Source organism: Sitophilus oryzae, unplaced genomic scaffold, assembly GCF_002938485.1.
Source record: "Sitophilus oryzae breed Bouriz unplaced genomic scaffold, Soryzae_2.0 scaffold_1658_pilon_pilon, whole genome shotgun sequence".
Classification (NCBI taxonomy): Eukaryota; Metazoa; Arthropoda; class Insecta; order Coleoptera; family Curculionidae; genus Sitophilus; species Sitophilus oryzae.
Genome location: NW_022146345.1, coordinates 930,512 through 948,527, shown reverse-complemented (window position 1 = coordinate 948,527; position 18,016 = coordinate 930,512). Strand labels below are relative to the sequence as shown.

Below are 18,016 nucleotides of genomic sequence, written 5' to 3'. Positions count from 1 at the left end.
TAACTTGCATAATTTTCATGTGTAAGGTAATCTAAATTCTAAAACTACTGAGCTCATGTACTACAGAAATCCATTAACCCTTGAAAAAGTTGGCTGCAAGCACGTGGTTTTCCGCTAAAGATACCAGCATTGGTCTGTTTGATGAGTTGTTACGATATGGTGGAAATGTCCATACTTGGGTTGCTGTAGATGTAATTGTTTGATATAAAACGTTGATTTGACGTTTTATCTAATGAGATTCAGGTTCCTTATGGACAACCCGAGCGCCGATCACTTTATATTGTGCTGCTTGGACCACACATAGTCTACAAAAGCTAACTTCATTGTTTCACATCTTTGTATATGTATTTTGTATTTGTTAAATCGTACATTGAGAGGATGTTTTGCCTTTCTAATGTATGAATCGTATTTACAGGGTAGTACTTGGTAGGCGGTATATTTTTAGTTTTTAGATATTTTCAAAACTTCTTTTTCCGTTTCCCAGTAAGGTCATAGTTTTATGGCATTAAAAGTTTTTATAAAAAATAAATTGCTTAAATTTAAGTCTTACTAGTAGTTAGGTAGGTACAATTTAGTAATAATTTTAAAAATTACTTAACAATATTGACGATATATTTATAAATTTCAAACAAGAATTGAAATAATGAATTACTCTATTTTGGTAAATATATCATATTATATAGTCACATATATCTTCAACTAGAGTCACATTTAAGGTCATATCAGCTAACAGTAGAGTCACTCTAGCCTATATATTAGAATGACTCTACTTAAATACCCAGGTGTCCAAAACAGAAATACAGAATTCACCCCTATCTAGACTCATCTTGAACTGTGATATTCGAAATTAACTGTAAAGTAAAATATTGGGATCTCAACATTTTATGTCAACCAAATGCACTACAATGATGCAAATTGAGTCTAAGAAACTGATAACACACAAAAGAAGTGATTTCTGGTGAAAGTGAAAAACCTGGGTATTTCGCCACTGAAAAAATATATAAAAAATTAAAAATATTTTTTTTCAATACCTACAACTGCGTAGAATCCAGAAGAAAAACTGGCTTAAAAATTAACCTAACCAACAAAAAATGCTTAACGTATACTAGGGTGTATTATTTTTCAAGAGATGAACCAACCATAAAGATATAAACATTATTTACAACAGATATCTCAGAACAAACATATCTTCCAGCCTTAGTATGTGTTACAGGCCACTGACTTTTTATTTGTTTTCAATTAAGTGAGTTTCTAGTGGAAGATCTGTACTACTAAAAGTATTGTACTAGCCTGTTAATACTGATATAAAAGTTGAGTACATTGTAATTTGGATGCATTCATCCTGAACAAGTCTTCAGCCATTATGAAAAATAGTATTTTACCATTCAGCTCCTAAACAAAGTGAAGAAAAAAATACATCCAGTGTTAAATATCTGTCTTTATTTTTGTAGCAACAGTGATTTTTTCTTATAATTCAGAAAAGAGAATTTTTCGCTAGTCAACGAGAAAAAGATGACTTCTAGATTTTGTCGAGTTTTAAACTATTTTTCTTTTTTGACTGGATTCCTTCCATCCCATCCAGAACGCTAGAACTTCAGTTATTCCAGACGAAGGACAATTTATAATTAATAGCCCAAGAAGATATTTAATATTACGACGCTGCGACACCGAAAGTTTCTGTAACTGAAAACTATAATATCGAGTTTGAGCGCTGAAGAGGACCGAAAGAGAATAAAACTTTTACAACTGCTTTTCCCGTTGCCACTTTATAATTTTATTTTCGTCTATTTGTCCTTCCCAAGAAAACTACGAACTAGTTTCTTTGCTTTTGTTTCACGTAAAGACAACATTCCTTGAAATATAACACGAGTTTTTGTTTTTTCGCGTATTTTTTAGCAACTTATTTTACAAATTTATACGTAATTAATGGAGTTTGCATAATATTTCAGGTATTACATTTCTATGATAATATACTAGCTGGCCCTGGAAATTTGTGAAACATCTAGAAGCTCCTTAGAATTTTAATGACGGTCAGTGAATCACTATCGAAATTAAAGAAGTTTGACTAGCAATAATCCATAAACTTTGAATTATTATATAAAATCAGATAATATCAAATCGATTAATTCTCGTTTTCTAACGACTTTTATTTTCAACTTTTTTCTAAGAACCCAAATTTCAACTTTAAAAATGTTGATGATTCATGATTTTACCAATGAAAAATTCATTATTTTACCAATACTTATTCAAAATCATGTTTTAGTCAGTTTTTACTTTTTATCTCGATAACTATAAGAAATAGGTATAGAGAATGATAACTACTATTACTTTACAATATCATATTGTGTTCATGAAAAAAGTTTGGGTCTTTCGCCACTTTAAATAAAATCTACAAATTTAAATAGTTATTTTTTGTGAACACCACTGCGTTGAATCCAAATGAAACCCAGCTTGTCAGTAGTATTTTAATAGTAAAACAAATTTTCTGACAAAATGCTTAACCGTTCTTTCCGTCGTCAGAAGTAAAAAAAGAAAAAACTATTTAAAATATCTAAATACTATTCAAAAACACTTAGTTTTTAGCAGATTAAAATGACATTACGTGATGTTAAGCTTCACAAAAACAATTATTACTAGATAATAATTGATTCCAAAAAAAAATTGTTTTATTAGAAATAGCTGAAAAATGGTTTACAAATTTTGAAAAAGTTTCTTCTTACAACACCGAATTCAAACCCAAATTTTATTATCCTTTACACACATGTGACACAGCTGTCTTGATTGACCCGTATTTCATAATGCGACGGAACCTTTCACATGTAGATTTATTCTGTGCGAGCCTACGTGCGTAGGCTGCTTGTAGCCACTTATGAATTATATTTATCCCGTGTAACGTATCCCGAAGGCGCCCCGGCTACGTGAACCGAATCCCCGATGGGGTCGTATTAGAATCGTTTACATGCGAACAAAAGAGTTTCGGAAGATTTAAGGGCCGGTTTTTGCAGTTGCGGTTTTCTAAAAGCTTCTTTTTTCACCCGGCACATAACACAAATCAACCTCGGAATCGGCCGAATATCTCGGAATAATTTATTTTTATGTTCGAGTGCGGGATTCGAACGTATAATACAGCTTTTTGGGCTGGATGGGTATCCTGGAATATAATTGTTCGAAAAATGAACGCAGAATAATAGCTATTATAGAATTATTATTAGAATAACACTGTTATTCTTTAATATAATTATTACAGAAATAAAGATGCCTAATATTGATATTAACAATTTGTAACGAAATTGTCGAATGGGTGCTTAAAGAGAAACTAAATAAAATAATTTGACTTGGTTTTACATTAGATCTCACAACCTTTTATAGTGGAAGAATTGTATTGCCAGAGTTGGATTTTTTTACATTCTATGTTTTTGATGGAATCTCATTTCTTTTTGTAGGTTATCCTCCTACTTTTTTCTCAGGTAATATATAATTCAAAATAATATTAAAAAAGTTTGTCTAGCAATAATTCATAAACTTTGAATTATTGTATAAAATCAGATAATATCAAATGGATTAATTCTAGTTTTCTAACTTCTTGTATTTCCAACTTTCGTTATAAACCAAATTTCAACTTTAAAAATCTTCAAGGCATGATTTTACCAATGCTTATTCAAAATCATGTTTTTGTCAATTTTACACATATTATATTTCGAAAACTTTAAGAGATAGGTATAGGTTAGTATAACAGAAAAATTATCCGATATGAAATTAGTTTTCAAGATTGTAATAATACTGGGTGTTCTATTTAAAATAACAAAGATGCTACCACTTTTCAAATGATCTGGCGACACTATAACGCTGATAATATTTTAGATAGATGAAGCAGGTGCCTTTATATAAAAATCCGCATTTTCAAAACAATCCTATCACCGGTTCTTCTATTACCATCGCCGGAAAGTTAGTTACCTGTAGCGGGTAAACAGCTAACTTTTAATACATAAGGATATTTCGAGATTTTTAATTTTTTCCTTCCATTATAAGTTTAATGCTACCTAAAATTCAAAATTTGAAGATTGTAACACTTAATGTTTATACACTTAAACTGTATAAACAGCAATAGATTTATTTCTTGTCGAAAGCAATGCCACAGCAATGCCACATGCCCGAAAATCCTGCTAAAAAGATTCAACCAAATTCAAACCGAAAATGCGGCTTTTGTACCAGATCACGTGACAGAAAAACGTCATGTAGTACATGTAAGAAAATATATTTTAAATATTCACCACAATTAATGTAAACCATTTTTATTCCCTGACTGCCAAACTAATGTGTAGAACATTAATAACAGTTTAGTTTTAAAATTAAATGTTTTTTTTTTAAATTAAATAAATACAAACTATTTAAATTATTTTAAATTATTGACGTTTCATTATAAAACTTCACAAATAGTTACTATTAATAATTTACCTAAGTGACTGATGATAAATTCTATTAGTTTTTGAGATATTTTAGTGGAGTATCATTGTTACCCCACACGCGGCCTGAAACGTAAGTTTTTGTAGCACGGTTCCGGAAAGGTTTTAAGAGGGCTATAAAAGACAAAGCTGTTTGTAGCGTTTTCAGTTTCATAAAAAGTATCACAGTGATGTGATAACCGCATCTTTGTATCTCTACTTAAGAATGAGAGAAACCCTATATATCATACAAAAATGGGACACCCTGTACAAAGATTTCTAAAGAGAAAAAAACTCAGTAAAAACATTTTTAACCAAATACTTAATTGCAATAGGTATACGTTGTATAAAACAACACAAGTAATATACCTACTAAAAACTGACTGAGTCTCGGTGAGATTAAAAGATACTTAGAGCAAAATCTAAACAACAGAAACAGTTTTACGAGTAATAAAATCGAACTATTAAATTCGAATAAAAGAGATTTATCCTGTTTCATTTTATAAATACCATAGCTAATAAGAAAAGTCAGCTCCAACAAAATAAGCTTGCAGCCGATGTCTGGACTAAAATTAATTCGGCCCGTAAAAAAGCCGTAAAGTTTAAATATTCAATTAAACTAACGGTATATCTGCGACAATCTCAATAAACGTCTCGGGGCAAATAGTTACTGGCAGTCGTATAGAGCTGAGCCCAATTAGCTGTGGACCAATTTTCCTTCCGTGTCAGACGCCAAGAAAACGGTAATGAATATTTGTTTCCGGTAATTATTATTTTTGTTCGAGACGCTGCTGTTTTAATTAAACCTATGTGTATGTGTGTGTGAATGTTTCATTAAGTCAATTGAATTTTCAACTGGAAAGCTTCCAGTTAATGGAAATAGGTCTCCTTGGAAAATTCTAAAGTTTTACATTGTAATTCTTCCTTCTTTGTTTTTTTTTTGTTTTGGTTGTAATTGAGTATTTTATTCCTTTTCTAATTACACTTTTATATAAACTTTTATTAATTTTGCTGTTCTATATAAATAACAGAAAGTAATAAATAAATAAAACCTATAAAAATTATTTAATTCCTGTATTTTATGTATCAACTTTATTATCGTCGTAATCCAACTTTTGTTCGGAGTTTCCAAACAACAATAATTTCGCCTTGATTAAATTAGTAGTTTATCTTATTTTATTTTTATTACTGAATAAATAAGCGAAATAAACATATTGTGTATTTTCTTGTAAAGATATGAGGATTGGTACTAATATATTATGATACGATGATGTAAGTAGGAATTAATATTCTTATGGCAATTTTATATATATCGAAATATATTCCAATAGCGGTATATAGAGCATGCGGAATAAGCTTCGTGCATTTCAGTTAATTTTAAAAATTCCGACCTAAGCGCTCGACACGGCAGAAATCGGAATTTTTCGGCTCTGTATTTCACGCAGTTTCGATATTGATTGTATTGAAATAATATTAAGATCATGGCTTTGTCATAATATTTAAGTGTTTTAGTTTTTAATAGTACAGTTATTGAAACTATAAAACACTCAGATTTGTGTGATGTAACGCTGTTTCGGATAGCTTCGCTCTGTGTTGCGACGGTTTCAAATGTTAATAAAATTGTCTAAAAATGTTAACACGTAAAGGAGGGCGCAATTAAGTGGTTGTTGGGTAAAATAACATTAAATAACTCAAGTTTCCGGATATTCAACTCTCCCGAAACAACATTTTATAGTTTCGCAGCTTCTCACACCGATTTAATCAAAAGCAAACATGGATTCAAGCAGCTCGACGAAACAAGTGTTAAAAATCGGTGCATAGAACTATGGTAGTTACCGTAATTGAAGTCATCTAAGAAGTTTTATTAGCTTGAATAATAAATTATAATACAAGTTAGACGTTCTCAAGATATCAAATATTTATTATATATTTACTTTTTTGTTTTTATTTTTCGAATTTTCACATATTTATATTTCCCAACACTTTTAAAATAATTGTATAATACGTTTTTCGTATATTATTATATTATATAATATTTACGATATTCTCCGATGGTGGCAGCACCGGCGGAGAAAGCCTATACAGGGTGTCCCCGAAAACAGTACAAGTATTTTGAGGGGTGGTAGATCTCGATAAAACAAATATATTTTCTCTTTAACGTTTTTCAGTCCAAAATAACGGAGTTATTTTACTTTGAAAATTTCAAAAAAAAAATGATTTTTGGCCAAATTTTGAGAACCACTGGATCCTTTCTGGATTTTTTTTTGTAAATTTAATCTACTACCTATAAATTGTACTGAAGCTGTGGTTGGTTCCTTGTGAAACATCGTTGAAATATTAGTATTTTAATAAAGCACGCTTTTAGATGTTTCAAAAAACTTTTAATAAGAGTAACTTTAACTCAACATATATGTTTCGGCTTGTTAGGCCTTTTTCAAGAGTTTTTTAAGAACTAATCGTCTAACTACACTGTAACTATATATATTTACTATGGGGGTGGGTTCAGAGAGTTTACAATAGGGGTAATAAAAATGTGTTTAGAAATCCTTGTTGGTCGTTAACATTATTTTCGTTTTTAACAGATTTTAGTATTTCTAACTGTTCAATGTAATTTAAGCGTCTACCTTTTGTTTCTCTGTGTAGTAACTTAATTGAGTTTTCATTAATTTTGTGATTATTTACTATACAATGAGTTGCAAGACCAGAACTATGCTGGAGATTATTAATAGACTTTACATGTTCTTTAATCCTTATATCTAAATTTCTACCTGTTTGGCCTATGTACACGGCATCACAATCATTGCAATCCACCCTATATACACCCGACTTATTTTTGACATTAGTTTTGTCTTTATTATTTAATAAAATTTGACCTAAATTTCTTTTATTTATGTTAATAGTTTTACATCCTATTTTATTGAGATTATTTGATATTTTGTTAGTTAAATTAGGAATGTAGTTTAAAAGTCGATAATTGTTATTGTCTTTAGAATTAGCGGAATAAAAATTTTTTATTAATATTTTCTTTTGATTTTTCTTTAGCATATTATCAATAAGGGAACACTTATATCCATTGTTGATGGCGATTTGTTTAATAATATTTAACTCTTTTTTAAAATTCTCTGGGCTCAGTGGAAACATTACTAATCTATGAATTAAACTATGAAAGGGTGACATTTTGATTTGCCAGGATTGGTGTGATTGACTATGTATTACAGTGTCTGTGGTAGTGGGTTTTCTGTAAATATCAAATTGTAATCTATTAGACTGTTTTATAATTGTAACATCAAGAAAATTGATGGTGTTAATACCTTTTTCAATAGTAAATTGTATTCTCGGGTTAATTGAATTTAATAATGTTAAAAAACTGTTTAAATTTCTCTCGGTGTCTGACCAAATACAAAAAATGTCATCTACATATCTTGCCCAATAATTTATTTTTGATATTAAACTACTCTTGTTTTTAAATAGCTTCTTTTCAAAATCTGCCATAAATATTTCTGCGAATAACGGTGAAATTGGGGAACCCATCGGTAACAGAAAGATGGGTTTGATTTGGGTTTGCTTTCATAGTTTAATTCATAGATTAGTAATGTTTCCACTGAGCCCAGAGAATTTTAAAAAAGAGTTAAATATTATTAAACAAATCGCCATCAACAATGGATATAAGTGTTCCCTTATTGATAATATGCTAAAGAAAAAACAAAAGAAAATATTAATGAAAAATTTTTATTCCGCTAATTCTAAAGACAATAACAATTATCGACTTTTAAACTACATTCCTAATTTAACTAACAAAATATCAAATAATCTCAATAAAATAGGATGTAAAACTATTAACATAAATAAAAGAAATTTAGGTCAAATTTTATTAAATAATAAAGACAAAACTAATGTCAAAAATAAGTCGGGTGTATATAGGGTGGATTGCAATGATTGTGATGCCGTGTACATAGGCCAAACAGGTAGAAATTTAGATATAAGGATTAAAGAACATGTAAAGTCTATTAATAATCTCCAGCATAGTTCTGGTCTTGCAACTCATTGTATAGTAAATAATCACAAAATTAATGAAAACTCAATTAAGTTACTACACAGAGAAACAAAAGGTAGACGCTTAAATTACATTGAACAGTTAGAAATACTAAAATCTGTTAAAAACGAAAATAATGTTAACGACCAACAAGGATTTCTAAACACATTTTTTATTACCCCTATTGTAAACTCTCTGAACCCACCCCCATAGTAAATATATATAGTTACAGTGTAGTTAGACGATTAGTTCTTAAAAACTCTTGAAAAAGGCCTAACAAGCCGAAACATATATGTTGAGTTAAAGTTACTCTTATTAAAAGTTTTTTGAAACATCTAAAAGCGTGCTTTATTAAAATACTAATACTACTACCTATGTTGCCATATTATCAAGAAATTATGTTTTTAAATAAAAACTAAAAAAAATTCCAAAAATTTTTTTCCAAAAATTCCGAAATATCAAAAAAAATGTTCGCGAAAAAACCGCATAAGCGTGTTTCTGAGGTTGAACTATACTACCAGTTAAAATACTTGCACTTATTTCTGGGACACCTTGTATAGCTTAAGCACGGTAAGCTGAACGCACGATAAACACTAGGTAACAGTCGCTTGACAACAACTGTTTATTGCATTTATGTAAAATACACATATTATCAGCAGTGGTTCGACCACAGAACTATCGTCCTAGGAATATTTTTAATGTATGAAAAAAGAAAATATCATAACTGATAGAGACATGATGCACATTTTATAACAGAATTTAACAAATTAGTATATACTGGAAAATCGAATATCACAAAATTGTAAAAGGTAAGTTTTTAAGTAATATGAAAAATATCGGATTTAAACACCCCAGCAAAATATACTGTTAACTAATTCCGTTAAAAATGAACCGAACCAAATGCGCTAATACGTTTCAATCTTTCTAACTTTAATTCTACTAAAAAGGGAGAAAAACCGTGCAGATGCAAAATTTCATTTCTGGAATTAAATCCTTTTAGTAGTTTTGGCCGTAAATATAGAGCAGCCCGTTTCGATAGAGCTCGTTGCGGTTTCCGACGCAAAGCTGCTCATTTTTTTCCTCTTTCTCTTTGAGCAGAATTTAATGTTTTGTAATTAGAGAACGGAGATTGGTTGTATGGAATAATTTATTTCCTTTCGTTGTAGCGTTTCCTGGGTTTGTAATTCTTTGCTCTTTTTGGGAACAGTTTGTTTACTGCGGAATTATTTATTCATCACCGTGATAGGTAATGTTCTAAACGCTATAAAAATATTGTGGTTAAGTGTATCTCCGACAATATTGCAAACGATAATATAATGAAATTATATTTTTCTCTTATATCTTTTATTTCTTTAATTATATTTATGTACTATATACATATAGAAAAGCATAGAAAATGCCTTAACCCCTACAGGTATGCCAACTTCTGCATTAAGTTCATGAGACCGAAGGAAACGACCGGAAAAAAACTACAGAAATCGTATCTGAGTACTAAATGTACTACTACAATGGCGAGAGCTAGATGCTTTCGACATCTAGCGGCAGCCGCACCTATCTAAATATAACAAGCGGCCTGCTGGGAATTCAAGCCTGCTTCACCTACGTAACCGTAGATGGAGCTTACAGCAAGGTAGGGTTCTATACATATAACATATACATAATATACAGAAGCGTAAGACTGATCTGATGGACTTATTGCGTCTGATAAAAGGTCTTTTTACGCTTCGGTATACTATGTATATTTTATATAGAACACTGCCTTGCTTTTAGCTTCATCTACGGTTTACGTAGGTTGTACCACATATACCACAAAAATATCTGTTAACATTTTACAGAAAATTAAAACAACTTTACCCTCTCTAAGACACTGTTTTCCGTATTTGGTCTACATTAAATTTTTCCCGAGCCAAAGGCATTATATTTTAGGCTTACTCTTTTTCTCACAAACAACTAATTCAATTAGAAACCCGTAAATGACTTAGGACCGTTGGAGATATTTTTTCTCCGTTGACAAATATTCTTTCCGACAAAATAAATACGCCTTTTTTCTGTGTGCGTTTCCGGGCGAAAAAATCCCCGCCCAAATAATCGTTCTGACGTGAATTTTTCCGTTTCAGCTCCTCCGTCCTCGGTGGAAATCCTCGACCATCGTCACAATTCCAAAATCGAAATAAAGGAGAACCAGGAGTTTCATTTGGAGTGTCGGGTGAGGAACGCCAAGCCGGCTGCGAAGATCGTGTGGTACAGAGGAAATGTGGAGATAAATATACGTAAGTACATAGTAATAAATTTGAGACTAGAGATAGGTTTACATGTTTTTTTTGTGTCTAGTAGTACATACTTGTAAATTACATAGTTAAGAACATTAAAACGACATTTCTACGGCCTCAAGTTTTAAATTATATTAAGTAATAAACTACTGACAAAATATGAAATATCGTTGATTGAAGAAATAAGAAAATGTGCAACCTTATGGGCGATTTCGTGGCACAAAACCTGTCCGGGATATAGCTGAAGATACCGTCGCTGCTAGTCAACTTCTCCGAGAATTAGTTTAGCTCTGCGTGCTGATAGTCGTCTACAGCGCAGCAGATAAAGAATACTGTGCCGTAGTTCTGCTTTCAGTCGACAGCTATGATGGTTGTCGGAGACAGTGTTTTTGGGTACAGTAGGTTAATAATACGGATTTTCTGTCATTAAAAAATTTAATATAAGATTATATAATTAATTAAACAAAGACGTTAGAGTTGGCTTGGAAATGAAGATCGCTGTTATTTCGTTTGTCAAATATTATAATAAATGTCAATAGTCGTCATTTCCAAGCCAACTAAACGACTTTTTTTGATCATACGAAATATTCAGTACCTATAAAAAGATTTTTATTTTTGTTTATTCTATGTTTAACACGATTAAATTATCAATACATAAACGCGGATTTTTCCGCATACAAAGATATTTTCGTCAATAAAACGTATTATAAATATTACACATTTTAATCTGGGAACACTCGCTTTCAGTTTCACACCTTCTTGAATATGCCTTCGTTGGCCGCAGAACGAGTTGGGGCTCCACCGTACAGTACTTGAGACCCAAGGGGAAATCAAATCAGCCTTTTGCGAGACGAATTTGCCCATTAGGCAATAGGCAAATAAACTAAAATAAGCAGTATTATAACAACGCATAATAGCTATATTAGACATACAACGTTTTAGTATTAACGAAGATAAACTTAATATAATCGATTAATAACAGGTCAAATTAATTTTATAAACTCAGTCAAATAATTTTTCAAATATATTTAGGCTTGACAGATTAATGCTTCATTAATGCATATACAGTGTGTCCTCGAATCGTCTCATTTACAAAAGAATTTTTGTTTATTTTAAACATTTTGTTGTTAACAAGCAAATGTCAATAAGAAAGTTTTTTCTCTTAAGCAAAATTTTTAAAATAAAAAAATTAATAGTTTTCATTTACTATCATAGATTGACTAGCAAATGTCTAGGGGATTAAAGGTATTATTAAATTGGACAACAATATAACTCTAAAAAGGATATTTTAGCCATTGTTTAAAAAGTATATAAAGAATTTTATATCAAAGGTTGTTCAAAAATTGGGTATCACTTTTTTTGATTAATATGCATTTAAAATAGAATTTGTGCTAAAAAATAAAATTCCGCTTGTTTAAACATCGTAAATCAACCTTTCAATATTACTGAAAGCGAGAATTCATCAACAGTTTTGAGTTGTTGTAATAATAACCTTACGTATGATTAATTATTAATTATATATGATTTGAGCTATTTACAGAATACATGTTTTTCATATTAGGAAACTACTGTTACGTTTTTAGATACCGTCTTCCAAATAGAGGGATTATCATATACATACATATATAATATATAATAATTATAATAATAACTTTATTTAATAAAATTAAATAAGCGAAATGTGGCTTAAAAATCACTAGCACTTAACCCAATATAATGTGTAATTCTGAAAAAAGGTGGTGGATGTTTGACACAAAAATCTAAAAATTAAATAAGTTGTTTTTGGTAAAATTCAAACGGAAATCAGCCTTTCGATACTTTTTTAATAAAAAAGAACAATTTTAACAAAAAGAAGATAAAGTTTCAGAATTATTTCAAATCATTATTACAGAATTTATTTCTATGGTTTGCTAAAAAAATGAATTATCATATGATTAGAAATACTATACAGGGTGGTCCGAATTGTATTCCGGAAACTTCGGCAGCATATTCTGCAGATAAAAATAAGTAAAAAAGTTCGTATAAATGTAGGTCCTAAAGTGCTTAGTTTCAGAGATACAGGGTGTAGAATTTTCATTTTTATTTCGATTTTTTCCAAATAATTTTTGAAGTAACGTCAATATTTGGATGAAAATTGGTGTTTAGGAGTTTTTTGACATGAGAAATTTGATTTTGATGTCAACATGACTCCTACGGGTAGAGGGCGCCACCTACATGTGTTTTAACTGTTTTGAAGCGTAATAACTTTTTATTCGTACCTGTATAAAACTACCGAGCGAAAAAATACATATTTCCAACACTTTTTACATAAAAAATATCTCTTTGTAAAAATCGCTACGAGCAACCGTTCTTAAGATATTTAGAATGGAAATAGTCAATACATGTCATTATTGACGAAAAATAAACACGTTGAATTGATAGCTTTTCGCTGAAATAATAAATTTGGGAAATTTTTATTTTTTTTTAATTAATCATAATTTTTTCTGCAAAAAATGATGATAAAACAGTTTCTGTTGAACTTTTAACACAAGAACATTTCAAATTTATAATTTCAATCCAATAACTATTTAGTCGACATGTTTAATTTATGACAATGATGACAGGTATTGATAAGTTCGATTTCAAATATCTCGAAAACCATTACTCGTAGCGATTTTTACCAAGAGACCCTTTTCACGTAGAAAACGTCGTAAATGTATATTTTTTTACTCAGGAGTTTTATACAGATACGGACAAAAAGTTATTACTCTTCAAACCATTTAAAAAATATGTAGGTGGCGCCCTCTACTAGTAGGAGTCATATTGACGTCAAAATCAAATTTCTCATATCAAAAAACTCCCAGACAGCAATTTTCATCCAAATATTGACGTTACTTCAGAAATTATTTCGAAACAATCGAAATAAAAATGAAATTTCTACACCCTGTATCTCCGAAACTAAGCATTTTAGGACATACATTTATACGAACTTTTTTACTTATTTTTATCTGCAGAATATGCTGCCGAAGTTTCCGGAATACAATTCGGACCACCCTGTATAGGCTTGGTGCACCTCAGATGATTTTAAAAATTCGTACCGTAGCGTTCGATACGGCAGAAATCAGAAGTTTTCGGTTCTGTATTTGATGTAATTCCGATGTTGATCACATTGAAATTATATTAAAATCGTGGCTTTGTTATATTTAAGTATTTTGGTTTTTAATAGTGCAGTTATTGAAACTATAAAATGCTCAAGTACGATTTTTGTGTAATGTAAAGTTGTTTCGAGTAGTAAAAATTAAGTGAAAAAAAAAACCGAATTGGACATCGCTTTGTGTTGTGACATTTTTAAATGTTAATAAAATGTTAACACGTAAAGGAGGGCGTAATTACGTGGTTGTTGGGTGCAATAACTGAACTTTTCCAGACATTATCGTTTATTTAGAACCCTGTAGGACTACATTCAATTAAAACTAGCTTCACTTTTTACAGCAAAGTAAAAAAGTGTATTTTCTATGTATTTATAAATTTAAAACATGGCATCTCTTCTTTTATTGATAATACTATGCTTTTAAATATTAAGAAACTACTTTAGTTGATGCAATAAATCAATAAAAGCCAACGAAAATTATATTTAAAAGTACTGTATAAGCTAAATCACTGCCGAGTATTGCTTTTTCGAGTATTTCCAAAGTTAATGTCTTATACACCATTCTATTAACTATGCATTTCTTTAAAATATATATCTAAGTGCAATTCCAGTACATGCACGCCCACAAAACAAACCAACATTTCCAGAAAACTCGAGGTAAACGTTCCAAAACAGAAACCCTTTTGGTATTCAGACTGCAGAACTGCAACTTTTATGACTTTTATTAGAAGCCTTAAACATTCGAACAAAAAATATGGTAAATAAGGCCGCATTTACAATTATTTGCGTGGCAGTTTCGACGTCGGAGGTATCGTTTCTGGAAACGAACCGAGCGAGGCGCCAAAGCGTGATGAGATTTTTAATGGTATAGTTATGTTTACCTTTAGGTTTTATAATAATACGGGATTTATTAGTAGTTCTTTTACCTTTATATTTTTTATTGAAAATGAAAATATTTATAAAAATATGCGTCATAAATTAACTGTTTTCTTTATAATATTCCTTATATTTTTCAGAAGTCAACGGTTTTCTAAACATTTTTTTTTCTCCGATAGGACTCAAATATATATTTCACCGGGTGGGTCTTAAATAAGTGCTGTATAATATTTTCAGGGCTGGTAGGTCTCGATAAAATAAACATATTTTTTCTTTACCGTTTTTCCAATAATTCTAAAATAACCGAGATAATTTTACTTTGAAAATTTCCAAAAAAAAATATTTTTTTGCTAAAATTTTGAGAACCACTGGATCTTTTCTGGATTTTCTTTTTTGCAAATTTAATTTGCTACCTATGTTGCCATATAATAATAATAAACAAATTATATTTTTTAACTAAAAACTAAAAATAATTAGAATTTTTTTTTGCGAGAGAAACCTCTTAATCGTGTTTCTGGGGTCGAAATATACTAACCCTAAAAATATTTGCACTTATTTATGACTCACCCTGTATATATGTCTCTGCATTATTAGATCTAAAATACTTGATTCCTGTATATTATTTGAAAATGCGTTGGTTACTAGGCAAAATGTAGATAAGAAGTCGAGAAGATAAATATGTATGTAATTTCTAACTTAGACTTTTTGAATAAAAAGTAAAAGTAAATGTAAAAAGTTAAATTAACATCTCCTGCTAAGACTAATCTGGCCGGGCCTACTTTCTTTTATGCGGAATCTGAACCGAGGTTCTCGGACATACCATTGTCAGTGGCTTATCGACTTGGCCAGTGTCTAAATAGACTTTTATTAACATATCTCGTTCTCATCTCATCCGGCCTCGAACCGCGATGAATTATCGGTGCGTGTCAATAGATTTTACACTTTTGCCATTGAACAACAGCAAGGCAGAGTTTCCAGAGAGTCACCCGTCCATCTACTCGCATCGTCTAACTTGGGTGATCTATTGGGAACCGTAGACGGAGTTGAGCTGTTGCTCTTTGAATAACAAGATTAAAGAAGGAGCATATTAAAAAACTCAACGCATTGGAGTATTAAAAATATGGCCGACTTAAATTCCGGTTTGCACTGACAAATCATTTTATTTGAAACGTATAAAATATAATGGGGGGTAGGCTCAGTAAGTTGTTGATTTCGTTTATGTTTTCAACAAATGCTATTTGTAAAATTATAATAAACCTAATATAAAATGAATCACAAATAACAAAAATAATCTCAGAAAAGGAAGACAGATCTGCAAAATTTCAAATCAAATTCAAATATGTCAATAGTAACGTCAAACAGAACTGTTCATAATGTTTAAATCGCCTTTAATGAAAAAATAGTCATTATACTTTTTTCTTAATCTTTTTATTTCATGATTTTCATGTATTCCCGATTAATTTTGAGACAAGTCAAAGTGCGGAGTTTTTAATTTTTAAAACGTTGTTAGTTTATACTTATCGGAGAAAAATGGTATTTGTATATCCTAGAAAAAGACTACTATTTTTGAACTAGTGGTGATTATTCTTGGTGGTTGTGCTTCAGCCACCAACTTCCGTTATCCTAAAATATTTTTTTTGTTTTTTTCAATAGGAAAACTACTGTACTAATGTACCTACTATAGGCTTGGTGCATTCTCCGCCGGTGCTGCCACCATCGGAGAATAGTGTAAGCAGCGGGTTTTTAGTAAAAGCAGTAATAAACTGGTATATTAAGAAGGTCTAACTTGGCATTATAATTTATTATTAAAAGCTAAGAAGCATAGTTTTACGTACCGGTTTTGCTAGTGGGACATAACTGGGGCTATTTGGGCTCTAACAAAATTTTTTAAACGCACAAAATTACAATTTTAGACGTTCATAACAAAATTAAGCACTAGTTGATTAAAAAGAAGTATATTATTAGTATTGATTAATTATATTTTATCCTCATATAATATGCCTATTCAGTTTTTTTAATACGTAATGGGCACTTTGTTTACTCACTTGTTTTGTCGAACTGCTTGAACCCATTTTTGCTTTTGATCAAATCGGTGTGGGAAGCTGTGAAGCTACAAAATGTTGTTTCGGGAGAGATGAATTATTGAATGGTATTGCACCCAACAACCGCGTAATTATGCCCCCCTTTATGTGTTACATTAGTTATGTGTAACATTTTTACGGCAATTTTATTATATAATAATAATAAGCTCCCGTATATAGCGTTTAACGCCTTGGGAGTAGGCAAGGTACAGCTTGCCATGTTAGAGCGGTTCGGTATACAAGGAAGGTAACGTGGCTAGCATTACGCTTCAACCGCCTATTATTACCTCAGGATTGTGAATTTCAAGTACTCATTTAAAGCTGAATCGACCTAGGTACCCAAACTATTTTTATTTAATTAAAAATAGTCGGCTGATGAAATGCCGGGTGTGGGATTCGAACCCACAACCTTTGTATTGGTAGACGAGAGCTGTACCTCTACACCACCGGGTACCTATGGCAATTTTATTAACATTTGAAATTTTCGCGACACAAAGCCGCGATTTTAACATTATTTAATGCGATCAACATGAAATGTAACCGGAACTGCGTGAATACAGAGCCCAAAACTTGTGATTTATGCCGTATGAGAGTGCTGCAGTATGTATTTTTAAAATCATTTAAAATGCACCAGACCTATATGTGTGTACCTTACCTAGCAAGGTACAGATTATACAATTACATTCTACAACATCGATTTTGATAACCTTTTCCTTGCTTTCTTTTGCAGCCAACAGAGAAGATCAGACCATCGAAATTCCGGGCAAGAACAACAATAAACGAATCACCCGCTACGACACCCATTCCCGCATCTCCTTAAAACCGACCGCCGAAGACGATTACGCAGAGTACACGTGCGAAGCCCGGCACGAGGCTCTATCTCCAGATATTCCCATGAGGGCGACGGTGCAACTCAGCGTTCTCTATCCGCCAGGATTACCGTATATCGAGGGATATACGGAGGGCGAAACAATCAAGCGGGGCCAAACAGTAAGTTGCTTCAGATACCGGTAGTGAGAAGAGGCTTGGATCAGTTTTAACCGAGATGCTCTATATAAAAGAATATAAAGCTTATTTAAGATATAGAAACTTTTTATTTTTTCAAAGTGAATAGGTAAGTGAATGAACAGAAAATATGCAGTACTAGGTTTCGTAGATAAATCAGATTGCTAAACTAGCTATTA

General features: G+C 31.1%; 1 protein-coding gene across 3 annotated transcripts in view; it reads left to right on the top strand.

Moving 5' to 3' along the window:
- The window catches only part of LOC115880775 (nephrin), a 220,997-nt gene that overhangs the window by 177,911 nt on the left and 25,070 nt on the right, over window positions 1–18,016 (top strand). For all 3 annotated transcript variants that reach the window (XM_030898060.1, XM_030898058.1, XM_030898059.1), the window contains exons 4-5: window positions 10,593–10,745; window positions 17,563–17,822. In XM_030898060.1, coding sequence (XP_030753920.1) covers window positions 10,593–10,745; window positions 17,563–17,822 — 413 coding nt within the window. The remainder of the gene's footprint in view (window positions 1–10,592; window positions 10,746–17,562; window positions 17,823–18,016) is intronic.